Source organism: Mesoplodon mirus (assembly GCF_964341445.2).
Source record: "Mesoplodon mirus genome assembly, chromosome: 9".
In the NCBI taxonomy this organism is placed as follows: Eukaryota; Metazoa; Chordata; class Mammalia; order Artiodactyla; family Ziphiidae; genus Mesoplodon; species Mesoplodon mirus.
In genome coordinates this window covers 59652468-59680207 of record NC_138985.1, presented here as the reverse complement: position 1 = coordinate 59680207, position 27740 = coordinate 59652468, and the positions used below count along the sequence as shown (strand labels likewise).

Sequence of the window (27740 nt, the reverse complement as noted above, 5' to 3'; positions counted from 1 at the left end):
ACCACCATTAAAAATATGCAGACGTCAATGTGAAGAGATGATAATATAAAAAAATTATCTGCAACCTGTAGGATAACTTTAGGTATTACTACTGCTATCTCTGAACTTACTTAGAACACAACAATCTGTTAGCTTGGAAAGACTAATTTCTAAGCTTATTAAATAGCAGATTAATCAAGTTAGCTCCTCATATGATATCCGTGCTCCCCTAAACAAAACAACCAGATATTTGGTGATCTACTTCCTACAATGTAAAGGCAATATAAATACATCATTGAGCCAACTCATAAAAATACATGTTCTTAACAAATGCAACTACTAATATTCAGAGATTGTCACTTAGTCTATGCGTCCATGTATGTATGTGCTTATGTGCCAGGCAGTTCTGTGTAATTTACTTAACTTTAATAATACAAGTTCACTATTAGGTCTGTAATTATTTCAACAGAAAATTAAGTAAAACTTAAGAAAAAATTCCCAGGCCCTGCTATTTCCAAGAGAGTGAATGAACTTGTCTAGAACTTGTCCCTGAAATCCTTGTTTTTAAGAGGCACTCATGTAATTATGATGCAGGGGGTTCAAGAACTATAATACTTTGAGAAATACTAGCTTATACCAAATAAAAATTTTAACTAAGTCTTTTAAAAACATGTTGAGAAATGTTCAGAGGTTACAAAAAAAAATTTAAGTAACTGTTACATATGCTTTAAGTAGAAAACACATTTTCTTTATTCAAATCATGTGACTTTCTGTACATTTTGAAATGACACACAAAGTCATAGCAAAGCTATATTTTAATTTCATCATATTCCACTCTAAATTCTGTACCATTTACCAAAAATAACTTTTTATAAAGCTTACTGTTTTGTCTAATATTATACAGACTATCAATCTACACATTTTTGTGTGTTTCTCCTAAAAATTAGATTAGCTTATTAGGATATTATATAAAACTAATTGGTATATTACACACCAAACATAAGTACAGATTCTGTACAATGTAATAGTATACATATATATTACAAGAGACTAAATGCCTTGTTAAAAGTAATAGTTTAAGAAATCTTTCATGGAAAAAATCTATATCACAAAATGTGGTGGCTTAAGTATCAGTTGCTTTCCTCTCATGAATTTCTTTCCGTGGGCATTAACTGTCCATTTAGCTTCATTAGTAGTTTTACCACAAGGCCAGCCTACAAAGTAAAATATATGTTGACAATAAATTTGAAACATGTAAGAATGTGTAAATGACATACATGGCAGTGGACAGTTTTCTATGTATTTGAAAAGGAATTTTTCATTGTTATAAGACTGCAATAAATTATTCAGATAAGTTTTGGGCTTTGCTTAGGAAAGGCCTGCCTTTTTACCTTGGTCTTAAATATGTTAATTTCATGTTAGAGGTTTTCCTTAAAGTAAAATGGACTATCATTTTTTTTGTTAGTTTCTGCTTTATAACAAAATGAATGTTATACATATACATATGTTCGCTCCAGGCTTGCGTCTCCCTCCCACCCCTCCAGGCGGTCACAAAGCACCGAGCTGATTTCCCTGTGCTATGCGGCTGCTTCCCACTAGCTATCTACCTTACGTTTGGTAGTGTATATATGTCCATGCCTCTCTTTCGCTTTGTCACAGCTTACCCTTCCCCCTCCCCATAACCTCAAGTCCATTCTCTAGTAGGTCTGTGTCTTTATTCCTGTCTTACCCCTATGTTCTTCATGACATTTTTTTTTTCTTAAATTCCCTATATATGTGTCAGCATACAGTATTTGTCTTTCTCTTTCTGACTTACTTCACTCTGTGTGACAGACTCTTAAGTCCATCCACCTAATTACAAATAGCTCAATTTCGTTTCTTTTTATGGCTGAGTAATATTCCATTGTATATATGTGCCACATCTTCTTTATCCATTCATCCGATGATGAATGATGACTATCATTTTTTAAAAAAGAAATAACTTTATTAATACAGTAGAGTTTATTACTAGAAGTCCAGAATAACTGATTAGGTACTCACCTGTTTTGTATGTACTATAAAGCTCATTTTATATTCCATACTATGGATCTGAAAACATGTATCAGCATCTCCCAACTGCCACATAAAACAACCATACTTAAGACTGATGAGTAAAGCCTGCAACATAATTAGAAATCATTATATTGAAATATTTATTAAAAACAACACCCATCTTCTCTTACTATCTACATCTATCTAGACAGGTCTAAACACAATGGTTTTGAAAGTTAGAATAAAACTTGTTCAAAGTGCCCACACTAACTTCACACAGCCTGCAGTACAGAGCCACATATATGGTAGACTCTTAGAAGACTGCAATGATATTCTTATCAGAATGACAAAATTTTTTAAAGATGCCCATTCTGTGCTATGTATTTGTATATGTGTACACACACAGAAAGAAGTATTATTCATCCATGAGAAATAAGGAAATCCTATCATTTGCAACAACATGGATGGAACTGGAGGGCATTATGCTAAGTGAAATAAGCCAAAGAAAGGCAAATACCATAGGATACCACTTATATGTGGAATCTAAAAAAGCCAAACTCACAAAAATAGGAAGTAGAATGGTGGTTACCAGGGGCTGGTGGGTGGTGGAAATTAAGGAGATGTTGGTCAAAGTAGTACAAACTTTCAGTTATAAATTCTGGGGATCTAATGTGGGGCATGATGATTATAGTTAGCAATACTGTACTATATGCTTGAAAGTTGCTAAGAGAGTAGATCTTAAATGTTCTCACCAGAAAAAAGAAACTGTAATTATGCAGTGTGATAGAGGTGTTGGCTAATGCTATGGTGGTAACCATTTTGAAACAGATAAGTGTATCAGATCAACATATTGTACACCTTAAACTTACCCAATGATGGGGAAAAAAAAAAAGATGCCCATTCTATCAGTGGCTTTCAAGAAAATTAAGTGTACTGCAAGTTTTTACTTTCTGCATCTTAAAAACAATTCCTTTTACTATTGATATATTCAGTACCTTTTGAATATTCATATAGTACTTTCAGATCTGAAATTTATGTAATAGGGTAACATGTCGATTTAGGCAATTTCATATCACTGAAAATAAGTACACTGATATATTTATTGTAAATATAAGCATTATTTAAAAAATTAATAATATATCCTTCATATATTCAACAGAACTATTTAAAACCAATTACAGTACCCTATTCCTACATGTTGTAACATAATGGTATACTTAAATAGGAATCCAATATATTCTTTGGATTATTTAAAAAACAATTATCTCCTAGTAGTAACTTACATTTTCTTACCCTAAAAATATATTCTTTGTATACACATATACAAAGAAAGTGCTCATGCCATCCTTTAAAATAAGTATGTTGAGAAACATTACCTCTCTATGACTAGCAGTTCTTAACATAATGATTGTAAATAATAAACTAAGGATATGCCAGGAAGGTAATGGTTTAGGGCATTCTGAAAGTGAGGTTCTGTAAGTGAAATGTAATATAATTAATTTACATGAGTGTATACCACTTATAATGGGAAAATAATAACATCTTGCTTAAAAATAGCTATACTTATAAAATATAACTTATAGACAGGATCTACTAAAATAGCTATTTACCAAAGTACACAATGAAACACTGAGTCAAGATATCATAAAACTTTAAACTGTCTGTCTTTTGGATCAGTGACTTGAAACTTGTTTAATCAAGAGACAGGAAACTGTCCATTTAATATGTCCTCAAAACAGTTTAACATACAGAAAAAAATACATCTGTGGTATAGCAACTCCTCGATTACATGAAGGTCAAATGACCAACAAAAGCACTGAAGCCATAAGTTAAAAGTAAAGGTTTTGTTTTTAAAGGACAGTGTGCAGAGAGAAAGGAAATCTTGAGAAATCCACAATAATGAAAATGGCTGAATGGAGTTGAAGAGCCCACATGGCTGTCTTGAGAGACCAGTCTGCTCCAGAAGGAAAAAGTAGCTCTCATTAGGAGGTAAAACCTACAAAGGGGAAGGTGCTTAGTGAAGGAAGTCAAAAAGTAAGAGGGCTTCCCTGGTGGTGCAGTGGTTGAGAGTCCGCCTGCCGATGCAGAGGACACAGGTTTGTGCCCCTGTCTGGGAAGATCCCACATGCCGCGGAGCGGCTGGGCCCGTGAGCCATGGCTGCTGAGCCTGCGCGTCCGGAGCCTGTGCTCCGCAACGGGAGAGGCCACAGCAGTGAGAGGCCCGCGTACCGCAAAAAAAAAAAAAGAAAAAAAAGTAAGAGAAATGACAGGGATAGTTGAGAGCAGAAAAGGGAAACCATGTAAGTCAGAAGTAGAAATAGCCAACCAGGACACACAGGAGAAAGAGTGATGTTGACAAGTGACCATGAACAATGGCACTAATGGGTATTTAAAGAACCAGTTTTATTTCAGAAGAGCATTATGGTCTACATAAATTGACATCAGCAAAGGGTAATCTATTGCCTGTATTAGCAGTGGTATTAAGGCTGAAGATATATCAACAAGTACAGTTCAGTTATGAAGACTGAAATGCTTTCACTATAGTAAAACATTGAACCGTAACACTGCATTTACCTACTCGATAGTGCCTACATTTTATGTAAGTAGACAGATAGGTCTCTGATGAGTATATGAAACTGGCTGAGCTGTATTTTCTGAGGGGCAACTTTCATTATTCCAAACAATAACAAAATATAGAAGGCAGAAGTAATTGAGATTAAAAAAAAAACCACAGCTGTATTCTATGGCTTTTCCTGAGATTTAATCTCTGAGGCTAATGTATCCCATATGTAGACTTTTAAATGCAAATGAAAGTATTTTTGCAGATGAAGATGTTTATTTAAGCAAGCTTGTCATATTCAACCCTAGCAGATTTGGTCAATCTAAGACAACTGAGGACAAGCTGATTGTTCCTATCTTTGATCGTTTGAAGATGTAATTATCCTAGAGCTTTTATAGGTGCCATAAATTTATCAGTAGCTTACAGAACACCAGGTAATGATTACGTGGACAGAAAACATTGTTACCCTTGGTTTCAATCACCTTTTTATATGCCCAATGACAGCATTTCTATTTATATTTCTAGAAAAAGAAGATTCTTAATAACACTATCATCCTCTGCCTGCTACTGCTATCTCACTTACTCAATTCCTGGGCCAGAATATTATTCATAATATGAAATGTTACATTACTGAAACATCATTTGAATACTATATAAAACTTTTCATTGTTGCCTAAATTTGGAATGCTCCCAAAAGTCAAACATAAAATACAGTTTAGAGAAAAGGCTCAGTGTTATGCCCACAGTATCACCATCCAGTTCAATGAAGAAGAATTTGCACATATTTGTATAAAATGGTCTGAAATAGCAGAGGAAAAATTTCTTGAAATGACAAGGGGAATTTCTCCTTCATTTCCTTAGTACAACAGGAATAGAAAAAGTAGTTACAAGCTAATAAGAAGTAGCTTATTTTGTATGAGTAAAATAGTCTAAATAGAAAATGATAAGCAAATGATTCCAAAGCAAGCAGATATCAGAGACTTCAAAAAGTCAAGTTCCAAGTCAGTCACTGCCCTATTTCCCTGCATATTCTTTATCTCCATTCACAGGCATATCTAACAGTATGGGAAAATAACTGTTGCCCATAATGATGATCCTGAGTTATCAGGAAATAACTAAACTATAATTGGGATACTTTCAGAAGGTATGCGATTACATAATAAAGACTTACAAAAATGATGAAAAAAGTTAGGTTTACGATGAAATTCCCTAGTCTAAAACGCCTTTTAAAAAAATGCGTAACCTTAGTTACTTAAACTGATTTGGAAAATAGTCTATTCGTGACATATCTGAATGAACAAAATAGACTTTTATCTGCTTCCTTTACTAACCAGAAAGCTGTTTATCCTGTGAAGTGTGTTAAATATGCTAAAAGTAATTGATAACCCCATATTTATATTATCATGACTTTGATTAGAAAAAGGAGCACAATACAGTAATAAGCCTCTGATTGAAAAGCTCTGAAGTAGGGGCGGCCAGATCAAGATGGTGGAATAGAAAACCTCTGAACAGTTCTAATAGGTATTCACAGTCCCATCCACACTTCATCTTGCCCCCCAAAATGTTCTTATAACTTATTCTAATTTGAAAAATGAACCACTTGTGTCAGATATTATATTTCCTTTTTAAAATCTGTATTTTTTTCATTTAAATCTAATTGATTTTTAGAATAGGTAATACATTCACAGTTAAAAAAAATTTTTTAAGTTGCAAAATGCTATATAATGAAAAGTCTCCCTTCTACTCTTATTCCCAGTTACATGGTTCCCCCCCTCTAAAGGCTTTAAGAGACATTTTATGCATACAAAAGCAATACGTATTTATGCAAATATAGTATTCACTTCCCCCCAATTTTTGAGGTACAATTGACATATAACATTCTATTAGTTTCAGGTATACAACATAATGATTCAGTATTTATATATATTGCAAAATGATCACCACAATAAGTATCGTTAACATCCATCACCATACATAGTTACAACTTTCTTTTTCTTGTGATAAGGAATTTTAAGATCTATTATCTTAGCAACTTTCAAATATGCAATACAGTATTATTAACTATGGGCACCATGCTCTATACTACATCCCCATGACTTATTTATTTTACAGCTGGAAGTTTGTACCTTTTGACCCCCTTTACCCATTTTGCCCATCTCCCAACTCCCTGCCTTTGGCAACCACCAGTCTGTTCTTTGTATCTATGAGCTTGTTTTTTTTTTAAAAAAAAAGATTCCACATATAAATAGTGAGATCATATGGTATTTATCTTTGTCTGACTTAATGCCCTCAAGGTCCATCCATATTGTTGCAAATGAAAGACTTCATTCTTTTTAATGGCCGAATAATATTCCATTGTGTATATTTACACATTTTTTTTAGGCATTCATCCACCGATGGACACTTAGGTTGCTTATCTTGGCCATTGTAAATAATGTTTCAATGAACAGGGACGTGCATGTATCTTTTTGTGTTAGTGTTTCTGTTTTCTTCAGATAAGTACCCATTTCCACCCATTTTTACATGAATGGTAGCATATTACATATGGTTCAGCACCAAATATATCTTAGAGATCATTCCACAGAAAAATATTCTTCTTTCTTTTATATGGCTGCAAGGTATTTCAATGTTACAATTAATATGTTAACTCCCTATTGATAATCATTTCGTTTTCATCCCCCTATCCTTTGCTATTATAAATGAATGAAATTGTTCATGTAGGCTAGTACTGTTATTTTAGATATTACATAATGTGACTGGTCAAAAACAGCTGAAAAGATGAAAATCTACCTTAGTTTCCATATTGAGAAGATGAAGTCCTTTTATATTCACACCTACATACACAGGGATGACTTTATGATTACTGGGGCTTGCCTTTGTAAATATCTGTCCTATGAAAAAAGCTGCTCCATATGTAGGAATTTCCCAACAATTCTGTAAGAACATGCGCTGTAGGTGATGCATTTCTTTACTGACACCTTCACTTGTACTAAGATTCTAAAAACAAAGTAAAATAAACAGATGTGAAAGGAGAATGTACCTTTGATAATCCAAACAGGTCAACTAAACAGTTTCTAAGATCAAGGCTATCCCAAAGACAAATAAAATTGTGTGACATTATCCCAAAGGCAGTTTTTCTTTTGAGATCTTATATTAAAAAAAAAGAAATATCAAGGTCTAAAAATAACGTTTATCTATTCTATTACATTTTTAAGTGCCTCGTGGATAGAGATAGTGTATTATCTCATGTTTTTTTTAATCTCTAGCACTTACCACAGTATCCAGCATACAGATGGTATTCAGTAAAAGATTCTACATTATTAAAAATAAAACTATTTTGCTCCTTTTCCTTTCAGGCATGTGAACTATAAGATCCTTATTTAATTTCAAGAATAAAATGTAATGTACCTATGTTTAAAACATATTAATAATACTAACAAAATTTCAACTAGGCTATAAAATGTCTTTTTATTTCTATTTAACAGCTTACCTTGTATTCATGAAGTATTCGGTTTGTCCAGTGAGGTGCCTTACTTTTCAATTTGGTAATAGGTACAATGGATTTTAGATTTTCTTCACTGTAAGCAAATACGCCAACATCTTTTAAATAAATCAACTTTAGTAGCTACAGTAATATAATCATTTACATGTAAATGGCTTTAAATAATATGATTTTTGAGCTGAAAAATATTATATTGTAACATATCAGAGAACTCTCAACATGTTAAGCAAAAAGTCACGATCCTAATATTGCTCAATTTAGAGAAATGTTTCTTCTTTCAGTAGGCACAAAATATTTTTGAATAATGAAAACTACAATAAACAAACTTTAGATATGCTAAAACCTCAATGTTTTCTCTCAACATGAAACATGAACTAGTTTTTGTGGTGGTATACTGAAATGCATCTGTAACATTTTTTCTACTAATCCAAGTCAGGTTTTAGTGAACTTATTTAAACATACAGTAAAGAAAGATAAAGCTAACAAGTATAAGGCATATCAAACTATATTCAAATATAAAGAAAAGAACTTTGGAGACAGTGTAACTTAAAGAATGCTTTACTATGTTTTTTTTTTCTCATTCCATGCCTTATATTATTTAATTCCAAACCAACGTCTAAATAGTTCTTAGTAACATAATATTTCTAAATTTTCTTGGTTAAACTGAACCTTGGGTACAGCACAAGACCATGAATTGTATTAAATACTTACTTTAGGAAACCTTGCTTGTGTTTCTTACTCTCATAATTTCCATAAACTATCTGCAGCAGTAGACTTGCCAATGTTATCAGTTTAGCATCAGGAGCTGTATAAAAGCCCTTCAATAAATTATATCTGGCTTCATCAAAGAGAATAAGAATAGCTAATGGGTCTTCAATCTTAAAAGAAAAAGTATAATTTGGTTATTAGGCCACAAATTCCTGTTATAAATGTAGAGCTTGCCACTATCTAATATGAAAAAGCAAAAGCTATGTAATTTCATATAAATAAGCTGTTATTGCTTTAGAGCAGAGGTTGACAATTTTTTTCTATTAAAGCCCAGACAGTAATATTTTAAGCTTTGTGAGTCAGATATTCTGTTAGAACGACTCAACTCTGCTATTGTAGCACAAAAGCAGCTATAGACAACACATCTACAAATGTTGGAGTTCTTCTAAAACTTTTTATATTGATTCTGAAATTTGAATTTCGTGAAATGTTCATGAAATATTCTTTTGATTTTTTTTTTTTTTTTTTTTTTTCTTTTTGCGGTATGCGGGCCTCTCACTGTTGTGGCCTCTCCCGTTGCGGAGCACAGGCTCCGGATGCGCAGGCCCAGCGGCCATGGCTCACGGGCCCAGCCGCTCCGCGGCATATGGGATCCTCCCAGACCGGGGCACGAACCCGTATCCCCTGCATCGGCAGGCGGACTCTCAACCACTGCGCCACCAGGGAGGCCCTCTTTTGAATTTTTTTCAACCATTAATAGCTTGCAGGATATACAAAAATAGGCAATAGGTCAGATACAGCAATAGGCCATAGGTTGCTAACCTCTGATTCACAGTTCAATAAAATTATCATCAGTTTATGGATATGAGTGTGTATAACTTCTAGTACAATTTTACTTAAATTCTTTATACTCCTCAAACATTCTTCTACAATCTGTGCTTCACCCAATATAGTAGTGAACCTCAAAGAAGATAAAAGGAAGTGTTAATTCCCAGAAGGACACATGAAGTTTGAAAAAAGCTTAACATTTTTTATTTGACTAAAAAATATTCAGCACTTTGCACTTTCAAATAACACTAAAGGAGGGCATACTTTTTTCAAGTTTTGAAAACTTTAAAGTTTCACTTTATCTGATAAGATTAACAAACATTGAAAAATGCCAGCCTACAGAATGCATTTCTACTTGGAAATAATCACCAATTATAGAGATTCTGAATGAATACTTAGTGTGTTTCCAAATATTATTCAAAATGACCCAAATTCCTTATGGTAAAAGAAATTTTGTCATACTAACTAAAATAATATCTTATAATACTCCATATATTGATAATATCAAAAAAACTGAAACAGAATTTCATGGGGAAAAAAGATAAGGGGATTGCTCTAGATTAAAGGAGACTTAAAGAGACAGTAATCAAATGCAAAGCATGAACACTGACTAGCTCCTTCAGCTGGGAGTTATAAGAGACTGAAAAATTGGGGGGAAATCTGAATATGGGTCTGATATTAGATGTTATTATGGAAATATTAATTTTATTAGGGTGAAAGTGGTACTGTACTATGTAGGTACATCCTTGTTCTTAGAAGATGCACGTTAAAATATTTAGGGATGAAGTGCCAGGATGTCTGCAACTTAATTTTAAATGGTTCACAAGGAAAAGAGAGGAAAGATGAAACAAATGTAGCAAAATGTTAACAATTAGTGAATTTAATGAATGGTATATGGTATGAAGTTTATTACTTTTTCAACTTTCCTATGGGTTTTTAATTTCTCAAAATAATTGTTGGGAAAAAATGAAAGAAAACATTTTTCTAATAAAAATTGATTTAATGAATTTGAAGAGTTTGAATAGAGAATAGTTATAATTCCTAATAGTGTGTTCAGTGACTATTAGTCAACAATTGTTCTTTTTAAATGAAAGCAGGCTCTTTTCATCCTAAAAGAATAATCCTAACCAAAAAAATTGCAATTCTTCTATTTTTCAGGTGGTAAAAATAGGAATTTTTCAATTACACAATGAGTGAAAAAGAACGCAACCACTTTATCAGATGATCGTGATATTCTGATTCACCTTAAGTACTCACTAAGCCTTACTTCTTTTCACTTGAGCCTACTTTATATTATTTGTAACGTAATATGCAATTAATTAATATCCAAGTATTATCATTATTGCTCTCTCTCTACCAGCCAGCTTTAAAAATATTACTTAGGGAGAAAGAAGACAGGCTGAGTATATTTAGATTATTTGCAAATTTCATACATCTATTACATTTTAAGAACTGCTAACAAAGTTTGCTATTTTAAACTATTTTTAACTGTAGAATTTAGTGGCATTAATTACATTCACAATGTTGTGAACCACCACAACTATTTCCATATTTTCATCGCCCAAACAGAAACTCTGTAACCATTAGGTCCTCATTCTCTCCCCCCATCACACTTATATACTTTCCGTTTATGATATCTATTCTAGATATTTATTTAAGGTAAGTAGAATCAAACAGTATTTGTCCTTTTGTGTATGGCTTATTTCACCTAGCATGTTTTCAAGGTTCATCCATGTTATGACATGTATCAAAACTTCATTTCTTTTTATGGCTGAATAATATTCCATTTTCTTCATCCATTTATCTGTTAATGAACACTTAGATTGTGTCTACCTTTTTGGTTATTATGAATAATGCTGTTAAGAATGCTGGAATACAAGTATCTGTTTGAGTTCTTGTTTCCTTTAGGTATATACTTAGGAGTGGAATTGCTGGATCAAATGGTAATTCTATGTTTAGTTTTCAGAAGAACCACTCAACTATTTTCCACAGCAGCTGCACAATTTTACACTCCTACCTACAACATACAAGGGTTCCAATTTCTCTATGTCCTCATCAAAACTCAACATCTTCTTTTATAAATTTTTATTATTACAACCATCCTAGTAGGTGTGAAGTGGTTTCTCATTGTGTTTTGATTTGCATTTCCTTAATGACTAATAATGCTGAGCGTCTTCGCTTGTGCTTGTTGGCCACTTATATCTTTACTGGAGAAATGTTATTTAAGTCCTTTACCCAATTTAATTGAGTTGTCTTTTCGTTGTTGAGTTGTAGTTCTTTTTATATTCTGGATAGTAAACACTTATCAGATTTATGATTTGCAAATATTTTCTTGCATTCTCTAGTTTGTCTTTTCTCTTTCTTGATAATGTCCTTTGATTTACAAATGCTTTTAATTTTGATGAAGTCCCATTTATCTATTTTTTCTTTTTTTACTCATGTTTTTGGTGTCATATCTAAAACTCCAAGGCCAAATCTAAGGTCATGAAGATTACCCACATATTTTGTCCTAAGAGTTTTATGGTTTTGGCTTTTATATTTAAGTTATTGATACACTGAGTTAATTTCTGATGCGGTGTGAGATCAGGGTCTAATTTTATACTTTTTGCATATGAATTTCCAGTTGTTCCAGCATCATCTGTTGAAGAGACTATGCTTTCTTCATTGGATGCATTTGGCATCCTTGTCAAAAAGCAGTTGGCATGGATATATGGGGTTACTTCAGGACTCTCAATTCTATTCCACTGGTCTATGTCTATCCTTATATCAGTACCACATTGTTTGGATTATTGTAGCTTTGTACTAAGAAATTTGGAAATGTGAATCCCACAACTTTATTCTTCTTTTTCAGGAATGTTTTGGCTATTCAAGGCCCTTTGCAATGAATTTGGGGATTGCCTTTCCCATTTCTGCAAAAACGTCTGTTGTTAGGGAATTGTGTTGAATTGGTAGATCACTTTGCTTGTATTGATGTCTTAACAATATTAAGTCTTCTTATCCTTGAACATGGGATGTCTTTCTAGTTACTTATGTCTTCTTTAATTTCTTTCAGCAATGTTTTTGTAGTTTTCAGTGTACAAGTTTTGCAGCTCTCTTGTTAAATTTATTCCTAGGTATTTTATTCTTTTAGAAGTTATTTTAATGGAGTTTTTAGTTTCCTTTGTGGAGTGTCTGTGGCTGGTTATAGAAACAACTGATTTTCATGTGTTGAGCTTGTACCCTACAACTTTGCTGAAACCATTTATTAGCCCTAGTAGCTTTTGTGTAGATTCTTTGGAATTTCCTATATACAGGATAATGTCATTTGTGATCAACAGAGACAGTTTTACTTTTTCCTTTCCAATCTGGATGCCTTTCTTTTTTTTTCTTTTCTTTCTTTCCTTTTTTTGGGGGTGGTGGTGGGGGGAGTGTGGCTCATTGCTTTCGTTAGAACTTCTAGTTCTATGTTAAACAGCAGTGGTGAAAGCAGGTATCCTTGTCTTGTTCCTGATCTTAGGAGGAGTTTTCAGTCTTTCACCACTGAGTATGTTAGCTGTGGGTTTTTCATAAATGCCATTTATCACACCGAGGAAGTTCCCATCTATCCTAGTTTTCTGAGAGTTTTACCATGAAAGGCTACTGGATTTTGTCAAATGCCTTTTTTACCTTTAGTTTGATAACAGAAGAGGGACAATATGAATAGTCAGGCATAAAACATTTACCAAGTTTGGACAAGGTCATTGAAATTTTCATGTGCTGAAATTTGTTTAACCTTGTCTGTTTAATATTTTCTTGAATAAAGAATCAGGAAATTGTGTATTTTTTCTTCACCAAATTTATGAGACCCTGGAACTTTTCTTTTTCCCCCAGTTTTCACAGCTACCACTGCATTTAGATTATCACCTAGTTTAACTTGTAACATCTCCCTTAGGTTTCTTCCTTGTCCAGTCGTACCTCAGATGACATTATTTCACTTCTCCTCTAAAATTTACAGTAATTCAAATCCAAACATACTTGTTTGGGACAGACCTTTTTTTAATCAAATGTAAATTCCATTCTCATTTTTTACTATCTATATAGTTCTCTGTTGAGTCAAAAACAGCTATTTACCGACTGTTGAGAATAACTTTTTAATGTCCCCTTTGTAAATATAATCTTCTCTAACCAGAATGTTTTTTCTGTTCTCCCCCTACACCAATGCATCTCTTTGCTCCTTTGAAACTTACACAACTGATTAGCCCTTTATTAAGTTTATCTGACACTGTACTCCCTTTCTAACTACTCTAAAATTTTTTTCTACTCTAAAATCTTTCTCCCATCTGGTTGGTAATTCTCTTTAGGATGGATTCTCTATTTCTTTTGTATTCTAAGACAATGGAGGTGGGGAAATGGAAAAACCAACCAGAGGCTTTGTAAGTAGACTGACTCAAACTCTACCACTTACAACAGGGATGTAAGGATTGAACAGAAAAACAGAAATAAAACCTCCTGTAAAGGAAGAGCACAATTTTTGCCTCTAGTGCTTAAAACAGGAACTCAGTAGATTCTGAACATTTAAATGACTGTAAAAAAGATTTCTGAGCAAACCTTTTTCTCAACTTCCAAAGGAAGTCTCACATCTCTTCTTAGGAAAAGCTGCGGTGTCTCCCTTTGGGGATCCAAATTAGTCAATTCAGCAAGTATTTCTGGCCAGTCACGAACATGTTGCAATGGTTTATGGTAAGGCTTGAGTTGAAGGCCTGAAAAACATCTTTCCTTTTATAAATGATAATGTAAAAATGAACCAATTAAATCAACACATAGAAACTTTTTATCAAATTCTGTACCTAAGTACTGAGCACACACAAATTAAAGGTCTAAATTTAAATCAATATTGACTTTAATCAACATTACTACCCAATTTGAGGTTAATTATTTATTAAGAATGTAAGAATTATGAGACTAAATCTGAAAATGAATAAAATTTATCAAATATATTTAAGATCCTTAATTCCATGATAGCCTACTTAATAAGAAAATCAGTAGAATTTGGTGTTTAAAAAAATACAATTAAATCACTAGATAACCAATCACAACCAACTCAATGAAATCCCTTATGTATCTGCAATACTTTGTCTGAGAGACAAATCTATAATGACATTGGGTTGAGTTTAAATAACAAAGATCTGATAGAAAACCAATATACAGAAAAAGAAAATCTGTATTATTCTGAGATGAGGTGAGCACTGAAAACAAAGGCAAGTTGGCTGAGCACTACGTTTAACAGCATTCAAATCAAATTCATTGCCAAAGAAAAAATGTTTTGGTTTTTATCATTTCAAACATTGTATGAACAAAGAGGGGCCAGGAGGAAGCAGAGGCTTATCTGTTTCAGCAGTTTGAACATAAACAATCTGTATAAAAGAGAAGAACACTGTATCATTTGAAAATTTAAAAGTCAATAATAATTGATGCTATACTTAAGTTTACCAACCCACTCTCAAAAAGGAATAATCAGGTTTATACAACAGAATAACAAATTGCTTACTGAGGTTTTCTGAACAGATCCAAATAGTGAAATATTGCTGTGTTTCTTGAGAGAGACGCATTCCTTCCATTATCTGCTGCACTGTGGTATTATTTCCATGCTTCAGTTCAACAGAACGGTATGATCCATCCATTCTGTATATTCGAACTTTTTCATACTAGGACAAAGAATGATAATAAATTATGCAACCTGGTTATAAATTATACATCCCAATACAACAAAATGCTTTAATTTCAACTTCATCTGCTTAAAAACAACTTTAAGTGAGAATCTTCTGGCGGCATTTTATTTATTTATTTTTGCCTTGCCGTGTGGCTTGTGGGATCTTACTTCACCAACTAGGGATTGAACCTGTACCCCCTGCAGTGGAAGCACAGAGTCCTAACCACTGGCCCTTCTAGCAATATTTAAAAAATTTTTTTTTCATTATTTATATTTTCTAACATGTTTTCCTCTGAATATTCCATGGTCAAATAAGTAAGTTTGAGAAACTAAGGCAAATGGGGTTTTAAAAAATATTCAACTTCAAAATCTTCTGAAAGGATATTTTAAAGCCATTATTGTACAATGTAAATATCAAATGGGGGATATAGACTTGGTTAACTAAATCTGGTGTTAGTCAAGTACCTCATGAGTTTAGTGGGCCACAAATTAGAATGTAGAAATGTGTACCAGCAATAATTTGTCCTAAGAGGAATCTGTGATAGAAGATTTTGCAGGTAAAGGTTATGAAACAATGGACCATGAGCCAGTTTCTTTCCTCCTGTTCAGAAAATCCCAGAGAGAACTGATATTCTCAATACATTTTTATTGTTATAGGAAGTAACTGATGCCACCAAACAACTTCCAGGACAGTTCATTTTAGATAAAAGTACCTAATTCCTTTTATCTTATACATTCAGATATAAAAATTATATGAGAAATAAAAATGTGGTTTTTTACAAAATAAACTTATTTATTTATTTATTTTGGGCTGTGTTGGGTCTTTGTTGCTGCACACGGGCTTTCTGTAGTTGCGGCAAGAGGGGGTTACTCTTCATTGCAGTGCATGGGCTTCAGCAGTTATGGCTCGCAGGGTCTAGAGCACAGGCTCAGTAGCTGTGGCTCATGGGCTTAGTTGCTCCACAGCATGTGGGATCTTCCTGGATCAGGGCTCAAACCCGTGTCCCCTGCATTGGCAGGCGGATTCTTAACCACTGTGCTGCCAGGGAAGTCCCTAAAAATGTGTTTTAACTATACAAATAGAAAACAAATTGCAACGAAGTATAACATAAGGGTGCCTGTACTGCTCATCTATTTCCTTGCTTTTGTCCTGTACTCAGGAAATAGTGTTTTGACAAAAATGTGTATGAATGTGTGTAATTTTCCTTAAAGACAGAGATCATGTACTGAATAAATAAAGAATATGTATTCTTTATCACATCACTTTCAGCATTTTATGGTGTTAAATTTACAGAAATACTCAACAAATACTCATTGCCTACCTAATAGGAATGTCTGGAAAGGCTCAAATATATGGGTTATACCTGTTGGTATAAAACTTTTATCCTTTATCAGTTGGTATAAATCCTTTTATCTGGTTTGCAAGTTTCCAAACAATTTTTAAACTGATAACAGTTTTATCGTCACTATAACTTTCAGGCATAACTGAGTTTTTTCTAATTGTTAATTCTTCTCTATTTTAATGTCACTGCTAATTATTTTGTACGTAAGTAGGTGGAAAGGCCAGGTTGAACTGGCAGAATAAAAGACTTAGAAATCTCCTATTTTAACCCATTCACTATCTTGAGGAGGAAAATGAATCTGTAATAGATGACAACTTGCAGAAACTAAATTACCAAATGATGTGTAATATTATTATTGGGTTGGCCAAAAAGTTCATTCAGGTTTTTCATACATTATGGAAAAACCCGAACGAACTTTTTGGCCAACCCAATATTTACAAATATATTACTTAGAAGGCCTAAGTAGAGAGAGATGCTTCAATGAATAGGTTAAAATTTGTAATCAGCATATCAAGTATACAGATTACACTGGAAATTAGATTAATTTTAACTGATCGAAAGATTTATTTATGCAGTTTTATTTTGATATGCAAGAATAAATGTCCAAATGTTAGTGATGATAACAAATTTAATACCTATGAAGTCTAACCATGAGGTTTTATAAAAGCAGGAAAGAAGCCATCCATACATTTATATCCTTCCACCCTTGCCACAGATCCTCAAATTACTTATCAATTTAAATACAATGCTTGGCTCTAACTAGTTTTTTTTTTTTTTTTTTTTTAGTTTCTGCTTTATAACAAAGTGAATCAGTCATACATATACATCTGTTCCCACATCCCTTCCCTCTTCTAACTAGTATTTATGAAGATAATTCTTACTGGTTTGTTAATGGCTTCCTTCAACAATTTTGCAGCTTCTTCCCAATTATTTTGTTTGTTTTCTTCACAAATATTTAAAGGAGATCTTCCTTGTTGGTCTGTTATGTGCTAGAAATGTGAGGAAAAAAGAAAAGGTTAAAGATAAGAGGCATTACAAATGTACAAATAAGGGAAAATATCAAGTTTCATTACAAAACTATTGTCAAGTGTTAAGTACATATTAAGCAATCTTAGTGCATGCTATAGTTAAAATAAACATGAACTGCCAAAGATGACTCAAAGCACTAGTCAATGTGATTATTGTTTTTCAAAAGTTCTGATTATAGCAACAACAAAGGTTTTGTTAAAGTTGTTTTTTTTTTTTGGCTGCGTTGGGTCTTCGTTGCTGCACGCGGGCTTTCTCTAGCTGCGGCGAGTGGGGGCTACTCTTCATTGTGGTGTGCAGGCTTCTCATTGTGGTGGCCTCTCTTGTCGCAGAGCACGGGCTCTAGGTGTGTGGGCTCAGTAGCTGTGGCTCGCGGGCTCTAGAGCATAGGCTCAGTAGTTGTGGTGAACGGGCTTAGCTGCTCCGCAGTATGTGGGATCTTCCCGGACCAGGGCTCAAACCCCCATCCCCTGCATTGGCAGATGGATTCTTAACCACTGCACCACCAGGGAAGCCCCAAAATACTTGTTAATACAAATTCCAAAATATCCTTTTCCTTCTTAAAGATATTTTTGAGAAAATACACTATAAAATGAAAAGAGGTTAAATTTTATGTACCTTCTGTAGATGCATGGCAGTGATGGTTCTAAAACAATGTAAATGTACTTAATGCCAATGTACATCTAAAAATGGCTAAAATGGTAAATTTTATGTGAGACGTATTTTACTATAATCTAAAAAATTATGTACAAAAGCAAAGTGTATACATAAATATTACTTATTCTATATAGTAAGTGAAATTTGTTTTTATTTTTCAGCTGACCTCTCAAGTGTATAACTTAACATTTTAGTGTCATTACTTGTTATTCACTGTTTGATCATTTAAAAAAAAAAAAAAGCCTGGAAAATAACTTACTCTGTCAACTTCTGGATGGTTTAGGAGAATCTGTACTATTTCAGCATGTCCTCCTCCAGCAGCAAAATGAAGAGGAGAACTAAGTTGTCCATTTAAAAGGTTTGGATTGCACTTTCCTTTCTCTAACAATATGCGAGTGGCTTCAACTTTTCCATACCTATAAAACAATAAAACACCTAAAAAGTCATCTGAAATGTTTGAAAAATCCAAATTTTAGACAATATCTCAAAGAAATCTAAGATTTTTCTAGCGCAGAGAACAAGGAATGAAGACACTGATGTAATGTTTACAGTGCTTAGGGATTTCTTATGAATTACTCTGATTCAGTTCAACTGTTTCTATTTCTGATCAACTGGGAGAAAATATAATCTCAAATACAAGATAGAGCAGATGATAGAGAATCACTATCACACAAAATACAATACAAAAATTATAAATTAGGGAGATAAAATTTTTAGTCAAAATTCTTTTCAGAAGCAGAAAGTAACTCATAAACTTAATAATGCTTTTTACTCAGCCCTGCCTTTGATTTACAAAATAGGCCCAAAGACGTAATTCTCCACATAGCTGCTGTATGAGGCAATGTGGGAGACACAAAGATACGTTAAGATGAATAGTCTCTGCTCTGGTAAAGGCTTATAATGTAATCAGAGAGGAAAACAAAAACATGAGATGTTACATAATGCTGTAAAATTTAAGTAACAGTTGAGGAGAACAATCAAAAAATATGTATTTGTCAAATCATAATAGTATATAATTAATGTTTTAAAAAATGTTGGAAAAGGAAGATAAGATTTCAGTCTCAGTTCTGAAAAGTGTTCTGATAGAAGAATAATTTGAACTGGATTTTAAATAGGAAGAAGCTGAAGAGATGCTGAAGAGAAGTAAATATTCCAGATAGTGGGAAAAAGAGTAAGCAAAGAGTACAAAGAATGTGCGAGATATAGTGAGTCCACCATTTGGTTACAAAGACTTATATAAGGTTGCAATCTAATGCAATGGTGGAAAGGTAATTCATTTCTTGGAAATAAATGGGTAGAAGGGGAAAGGAAATTTGCTTTTAAATATGGTGCATTTGAGGGGAAAATAGCACATCTTTGGAACTAATACGATTTGCTGTCAACTTTCTTCCCCCTCACATACCCTATGGTTTTCCTACGCCCTGAACCTGCTAATTGTATCCTAGCCTTCTTATTCATATGACTGTTTGCTCATGTTCTTAGCTATTCTTGAGATGTCCTTTTACCCCTCCTGACTTTGTTTAGGTTAAGTTCTATTATTTCTCTGAAACAGTTTAAAATCTACCTCCTCTATATTCCCACTACATTTTACCATTTCAGTTTTACTTTTTAACCTCATTTTATCTACTTTCATCCTTGTATATATACATTTCTATCAGCCTGGAAGCTCCTTGAAGGTTATGTCTTTGCATTCTCCAAACTGCCTTATGTATATAAAAAAAAAGAAAAAAAAAGTGACTAAATTGTTCAGTTGGCAATTGAAAATGCAGACTTGGTCCTCAGAAGGAAGGCAAAAGCTTGAGATATCTAAGAATATGCAAATTCATCCAACTGAAAAGAATTACTGTTAAGGCTGGGAGGAATGGATGAAATCTTTGAGAATTTTGAGAAAGATGAACATTTTAGAACAATGAAATGCATCTTGAAAAACACTTTCAGGATAGGAAAAGATATTAGGGGAGCAATTCAAGAAGTAATAATAAAAATAATTAATATAAACATATTTTGTATGATTCTTTAAAGTTTTCAAGGTATTTCCTTATATAATTACTTAATATAATCTTCACAGCAACTTATGATGCAGGCAGAGATATTTCTAGTGCACAGATGAAAAAAATGAAGCTTGTACCAGTAAAGTAACTTGCCCAAGGTCTCATGGTTACCAGCCAGTTAGAATCCAGTTTTCTGAATCTTAGTATAGCTGTTTCCATACTATAACACATGCTTGGGTCACAGAATGGAGACCAGTATTTCAATAATAATAATAATGGTATCAGTTATATCTTGCATTTGTACTGACCTTTACTATAGCTCCATTATAGCTGTCCTTCCAACTGCAATTTGTTCCTTGAACAAAGGGATGGTCAACAGCATTTAATGCAGCAGAGCAGGGAAAGAGATTAAAAACTCAGAAAAGGTTAAGAAGGTTCATGAAGAGTGAAAAAGAGAAAGCAGTGTGTGTGGCCCCCTTACCATTGAAGTCTGGCTATGAAAGGAAGGGAATAAACAGGATAGTGGCCAGAAGAGGCAGCAGGTTCAAATTAAGGTTTTTTTCAAGAAGGGAGAGGAACCTGTTTGAAGACAAGGGGAATGAAAGTGCAGAAAAGTAGGAAGTGAATTTAATGGGGAACAAGAAGGATTTTTCAAGCAAACCCTATGATACAGGAGAGAGATGGGAACAAAAACTGATGATTGGAGTGAGAAGAAGGACATTTCTGATGGCGTCAACTGTCTTTGAAAATAGGGGGTAAAACCATCTGATGAGAGTAGAGAAAAAAGGTAGTGGAAGTTTAAGTGCTTAAGAGTAGAAAGATTTAGAATAGTTTACAAGATGCTAATAGTTTACAAAAGGCTAACAAGATGAATGAGACAAAGACAACACACAACTGGCTACAGTGAAGGCCCAAATGAAATCAGATGGAATAACTTGTAGGGAGCCAAATCATCATAGTTCTAAAATACTCTTTAGCAATGATATGAAGCCTGAAAGTACTATCAGAGAGAGAAGATACTGATTTGAGAGAGGTGAGAAAATATGAGATGTCAGTGAGACTTTTACTGAGTGGCTGACAAGTTACCCATAAGGGGAGAAAGCCAACTTAAATAGTTTTGGAAAATGGTGATTATAGTAAAGAAAATTTTTAGGCATGTGTCATCAATATGAGAATTTTTGAAGCTTGGAGCAATCCTAGGAGTGATTTAATTAAGTGGTCCTCAAAGACTGATCCAGGAAACTCTTTGATCTCTGAAATATTTTCAGGGTGTCCTCTCGGTCAAACATATTTTCATAATAATACTAAGATGTTATCTGCCCTTTTCATGATCATTTTCTCATAAGTGTACAATGGAGTTTTCTAGAAGCTACCTGACATGAAAATTGCAGCAAATTAAAGGCAGAATCAGATGTGAGAATCCAACTATCTTCTACAAGGCTAGACAGTAAAAAGATGCAAAAATGTAAAATAATGCTACTTTTCTCATTAATTATTTTTGTTTTTGGAAAATAAGGGCATACTTCATAAAACTTTGTTATTTATGTTAATATGTTTATTGTTATTTTAAAATGAATTAAGAAATGCTTAAAATATTTTTCAGTTTAAACTTCTAATATAGTAAGTAACACTAGATATACTTCACATAAACCAAAGCTAATTGGGATCCTGTAATTTTGAAGAATGACACGGAGCCCTAACACAAAAGTTTGAGAACCACTGATCTAATAAAACCCCTCATTTTAAAGATGAGAAAACAGAAAAAGACGGGTAAAACATCTTGTCTAAGCTTATAAAGATAGGCCCCAAATCCCAGTCTCTTGATGAGATAGCCCAGTATTCCCCTTCTCAATCCTTGTACCAGTTAGTGAATAAGAGTACATTTCCAAGATAAAGTAATTTATGTTCTTTACTAAACAGTTAAATCAGTCTTCATTCAAATTCACATGAATCAAATTATCTATCTTATTAAAAGTATTGCAGGACTTCCCTGGTGGCGCAGTGGTTAGGAATCTGCCTGCCAATGCAGGGGACACGGGTTTGAGCCCTGGTCCGGGAGGATCCCACATGCTGTGGAGCAACTGAGCCCGTGCGCCACAACTACTGAGCCTGTGCTCTAGAGCCCGCGAGCCAAAACTACTGAGCCCACACGCTGCGACTACTGAAGTCCGCGTGCCTAGAGCCCGTGCTCCGCAACAAGAGAAGCCACCGCCATGAGAAGCCTGCGCACCACAATGAAGAGTGGCCCCCGCTCACTGCAACTAGAGAAAGCCCGCGCGCAGTAACGAAGACCCAACGCGGCCCAAAATAAACAAAATAAAAAGTATTGCAAGGTGACCTATATACTACTAGTGGTGTAGTAAACTTGGTTATTATTCCAGCTGACAGACATTAGTTTTACTGAAGGATAAAACTCTTCCTCGGTGTACTGCAGTAATAAGACTTCACAAATAAAAATACAACAGATTAATGAAGTTTAGATTCAGACATCAAAATCTTTAAATTTTTATAACACTTTAATAACAGACAATATTTTTTGAGTGCTTATTACTGCCAGGTACCCTTCAAAGCATTGCTTTGCATTTTCTCCTCTAATCCTAAGAGAGGCCCGAAAATTAAGCTCATCTTTTAGATAAAGAAACAGATCCTTAGAGACATTAAGTAATTTGCTAAAGGCCATACTTTTAGGAACTAAAAGTTTCAGTTGGGTCTGAAACATAGGTACATTCCAAAGCACATTAAATACTATATCGTACTTCTGTTTTTATGTAATAGGCAGTTGAAAATATTACCATTCTTTTAATAGAGAAGAAAAAAAGGCCCTGCCGCAAAAAGAGCAACAATATAGGCTAATATAAATCTGGGATTCCTAAGCTAAAATTTACTGCCTCTATCTTTTTCAATTCCACAGTGTACTTTCTTGGAGTTTGAACTATATTCTCTACCTCTTTTTGTTTAGCTCAAGAAAAGGCATGTGATTTCTTCTGGTACTGCTGCTGCTACCAGTATCTACCAGTAATCTGAAGAAACAACTGTAGTTCAGTGAAAGAAGATTTAGGGTAACTCTTTCCAAATCTGAGTATAAAAATTCCCTGTAATGGTAAAACAATTAGGAATACATTCATAGAATAAAAGAATATATTTTCAAGGAAACAGAAAAAAAATTAAGAGCATATTTATTTAATAAAGGAGCATATTTTTAAGGAAACAGCATATTTTTAATGGAGAAAAGATATATATTAAAAGCAACTATACTTAGCTACTAGATCAGAAATATTGATCAATAAGCTATCTGATCACAGTGAAATAAAAAGAGTTTGAGTTGAAAATGATCTAATTAATTTATTTTACATATAGATAATAAACTAAGATGCACAGAGGTAAAGTAAAGCAGCAGTAACGTTTCTGGCACCAGGGACTGGTTTCATGGGAGACAATTTTTCCATAGACGGGGGATGGTTCAGGCGGTAGGTAACGCAAGTGACGGGGAGTGGCAGATGAAGCTTCGCTTGCTCGCCTGCAGCTCACCTCTTGCTGTGCGGCCTGGGTCCTAACAGGCCACGGACCAGTACCGGTCCACAGCCTGGGGGTTGGGGACCTCTGAAGTAAAGTCACTTGCTCAACATCATGCAGCTAAAACGTTGTGGACTTTACCAGGCCGTAAATAGTGCAGGCACTTCTTAAACTAGCCAAAGAAGCTCACTTTAAACAGTAAGTCAAAAGCAACTTTCCCATAAGAAATAATGGTAAATAACTTTATTACATCCTTTCTAGAGGACAGGCTATAGCAAATAGTTAACTACTGCTACGAACATAAATTTAAGAACGTAGCCCAGGCTGAGGAGAAGAGTTATTATTATGTGAGAAGTGTATGAGAGCAAAAACTATACTGGACAACTAGTGGAAAGAGCTAACTCCAATCCTGTGAGCTAATCCCTCTCATGAAAAAAAAAAAAAAAAAAAAAGGAAGGCTTTAATTCTAATGAAAACTTTTGGTGTTTCTTGATACCACAGCTTTCCAAAGAACTAAAAGAATACTTTTCTAACATGATGCAAGGTCAAATCATAAGTAGCTAACACATGTAAATTTTATAATAAGGATAGGGCTTCCCTGGTGGCACAGTGGTTAAGAATCCTCCTGCCAATGCAGGGGACACAGATTTAAGCCCTGGTCTGGAAAGATCCCACATGCCACGGAGCAACTAAGCCCGTGTGCCACAACTACTGAGCCTGAGCTCTAGAGCCCGCGAGCCACAACTACTGAGCCCATATGCCACAACTACTGAAGCCCACATGCCTAGAGCCCATGCTCCGCAACAAGAGAAGCCATTGCAATGAGAAGCCTGCGCACTGCATCTAAGAGTAGACCTCACTCACTGCAACCAGAGAAAAGCCTGCGCGCAACAAAGACCCAACGCAGCCAAAAATAAAAAATAAATAATAATAAAATAAAATATAATAAGGATAAACAAACATAACACAACTCCAGTACAAAATAGAAATTGCAAGGGTGAATAAGGGACCGTGTGCTGTGCAATGGCACTTGCTAGTCATTAGCTATCCTACTGCATGACCTCAGGATGCCTGAGAACATTAATGATACTTTTCCTGTGGGGCAGACCTTGTAAATCTGAACAGTGTGGCACATACACAGTAATCAAAGATTACTACAGAGAAAGCTCATAAGTCAAACATGGTAGAGGAAAAAGTGGCTGGAATGAGAACAGCTTTGAAAAGAAGCACTAACATTTATAAACTAAGGATTCATTCTTTCTAAAAACAAAAGAATAATCTATTTACCAGCATGCATAATGAATGGGTGCCCAGTGGTCACTATCTAATTGGTTGACTGAAAATCTTTCATTGAGAAGTCGGCTTAATAATTCTGAATCTCCTTCACAGGCACTTCGATGGAGAGGAAAATCATCTACCCACTGTCGTTCCCTAATCATTAAAAGAAGAAAAAAAAAAAGGCACTGTTGAAATTCAGATTGTTTAGAAACAAATGTGACATATCTATGAAAGCTATGTTTCACTGAGCAGCTGTAAACTAAATCATTTATGCAATGATTACATTGCATACTAATTGCATATATCATTTTAAACAGTATTTTAACATTAGAATGTACGTGTTTAAAAAGCAATGTGGAGGAAAACCAGAACAGTACTTGTCTTCTGTGACACTGCTCATGCTTCTCTGCCATTTTTCCTGTTTGGGAATTTGGATTTTTGAGTAGTCTGGAGCTCCTAGACCAAAGTATGGATTTATTACCACTTTATCTACCTAGAAAGGGAAAACAAAACAAAACAAAAACAAAAACAGCTTTAGATACTGAGCTTTAGATACTTGACTTTGATGTATAAAAATAGAGCTAAGTGCAGATGTCATCTTAATGTTTACAATTAGTAATAGATGCATTTATTTCAGGAAAAAAAATTACATTTGAAATGAAATGTCTTTTGAAATCAGGACCAAAATTCATTCAACTCTTACCCGGTTTGTATATTGAAGATCTGATCCAAACAAAGGGTTGTAAATACACGTATCTGCTTTCTCTAGGGCTAACATTTTACTCTTTATTTCTAGTGCACTGTAGCCCATATGTAGTGAGTTTTCTGTCTGACCTGATTCAGTAGCATATGCAGGGTTTATAACATTAGTTTTTATCCGCTCAAGAGGAGAAGGTCGGAATAAAGCCGGAATAAAGTGAGATTGTGCATGACGTTCATCTAACCACCTGGCAAAATAAAAAGAAGAGGTAGTAGACGTATTTGTTAAAAAGTGAAGATGAAAAAACTAAACTACTATCCAACTCTGATGTGTGATTCTTTCTAGTACTACATTCAGATTTTTATAATTTTTTAAAAAAATAAATTTATTTATTTATTTTTAGCTCTGCTGGGTCTTCGTTGCTGCACACAGGCTTTCTCTAGTTGCGGTGAGTGGGGGCTACTCTTCAGTGATGTGCACAGGCTTCTCATTGCAGTGGCTTCTCTTGTTGCAGAGCACGGGCTCTAGGTGCATGGGCTTCAGCATCTGTGGCACACGGGCTCAGTAGCTGTGGCTCACGGGCTCTAGAGCTCAGGCTCAGTAGTTGTGGTGCACGGGCTTAGTTGCTCTGCAGCTTGTGGAATCTTCCTGGACCAGGGCTCACACCCGTGTCCCCTGCATTGGCAGGAGGATTCTTAACCACTGTGCCACCAGGGAAGTCCCGGGATTTTTATAATTTTAATTAGTGTTAAGTATTTCATTTACTGTAAATAAAAGTTCTGTTATTGGACATAGCAAACTATTTTTTTAATGCATGTAACATAATAATAATTAAAATCCTTTTCAAAAAACATGAAGCCCTTTAAAAATTTAAACCACTGAGATGTAGGTGACATTAGACCTGCTGTTACAGAAGGACAAAAGGCATGACAGGTGAAACGACTTGTTCACTGATAAGGGTAAATCAATACTAAATCTAGTTTTATAACAAAGGAATCTTAATTCTTAGGCCAGGGCAATCTTTGTCATTTTCTAAGAATAAACTTAACATATTGCAAACAAATCAGGACAATCTTGTCTTTGGGGTTTAAAATTTTTATATTATACTTCAAAAACTTACCATTTCTTAATATATATATTATTAATTTTATTATTTTCTTCCAAAAGAATTTCTATCTTTCAGAGCTAATATCTAATATGAACATATATTTGATTTATTAAAAAATATTTTTAATGGCAGTTCTTACTTATCCAAGGCTATTAACATTCTTGCTGTAAGTGCAGCAAAGTGAGTGCTGGATTCACTACAGACTCGCATAATATCTTGTAAGCAGTAAAAAATTGGGCATCCTGGAGTATACGTATATTTAGTATTATCTGAAAAAGAAAAATGAAGAATTATGCCATCATATAAAAGGTTTACGACTGCATGATTTTTATTTAAAAGTACACAGTATGTTAAAAAAATTGTTAGGTATAACATAAATTGTTCTAGATTTTAAATTGGTAGACTTGGATTCAAGTGCTGGCCAGCTCTGTGACCTTATCCATTTGGGTGAACGCAGGATTTAGAATCCTGGAGGACTATAGAAATTGTTTCCCCTTTCTCTTCCTCAACAATGTTGTAAAATTCTAATTAATAATAAGATTTCCAGCACCATTTAACATACTGATCTGTTTAACCTAAGTATGGCTGGGGAAAAAAAAAATTCTGGAATGGTAGAGCTGGCTAATAAAATACGTGTAAGTACTGTGTAGCAGCAGTCTGATGAGATGTCCACAGTGGGTCATTAATATATCATTAGTATTATTACTGCCTTACATGAGGCCAGTACTCTACAGGTTCCAAAGTGATTTTTACATATAATACCTCACTGAATTCTTCCAGCACGATGAACCAAGTAGGAGCAGATACCTATCTTACAAATAAAGAGGTGAGGCTTAAAGAGGTGATTT

General features: G+C 34.2%; 1 protein-coding gene across 4 annotated transcripts in view; it reads right to left on the bottom strand.

Annotated features, from left to right (window-relative positions):
* Window positions 1–776: 776 nt before the first annotated feature.
* Window positions 777–27740, bottom strand: part of KRIT1 (KRIT1 ankyrin repeat containing) — a 37257-nt gene continuing 10293 nt past the window's right edge. For 3 of the 4 annotated variants that reach the window (XM_082631667.1, XM_082631666.1, XM_082631665.1), the window contains exons 5-17: window positions 27032–27161; window positions 25788–26031; window positions 25462–25577; window positions 25094–25237; window positions 18562–18718; window positions 17501–17608; window positions 15115–15271; window positions 14175–14326; window positions 8784–8950; window positions 8061–8148; window positions 7361–7567; window positions 2020–2136; window positions 777–1193 (exon numbers count right to left, since the gene is read on the bottom strand). In XM_082631667.1, coding sequence (XP_082487793.1) covers window positions 1125–1193; window positions 2020–2136; window positions 7361–7567; window positions 8061–8148; window positions 8784–8950; window positions 14175–14326; window positions 15115–15271; window positions 17501–17608; window positions 18562–18718; window positions 25094–25237; window positions 25462–25577; window positions 25788–26031; window positions 27032–27161 — 1856 coding nt within the window. In that variant the 3' untranslated portion in view covers window positions 777–1124. The remainder of the gene's footprint in view (window positions 1194–2019; window positions 2137–7360; window positions 7568–8060; window positions 8149–8783; window positions 8951–14174; window positions 14327–15114; window positions 15272–17500; window positions 17609–18561; window positions 18719–25093; window positions 25238–25461; window positions 25578–25787; window positions 26032–27031; window positions 27162–27740) is intronic. The other variant, XM_082631668.1, reaches the window with a different exon arrangement.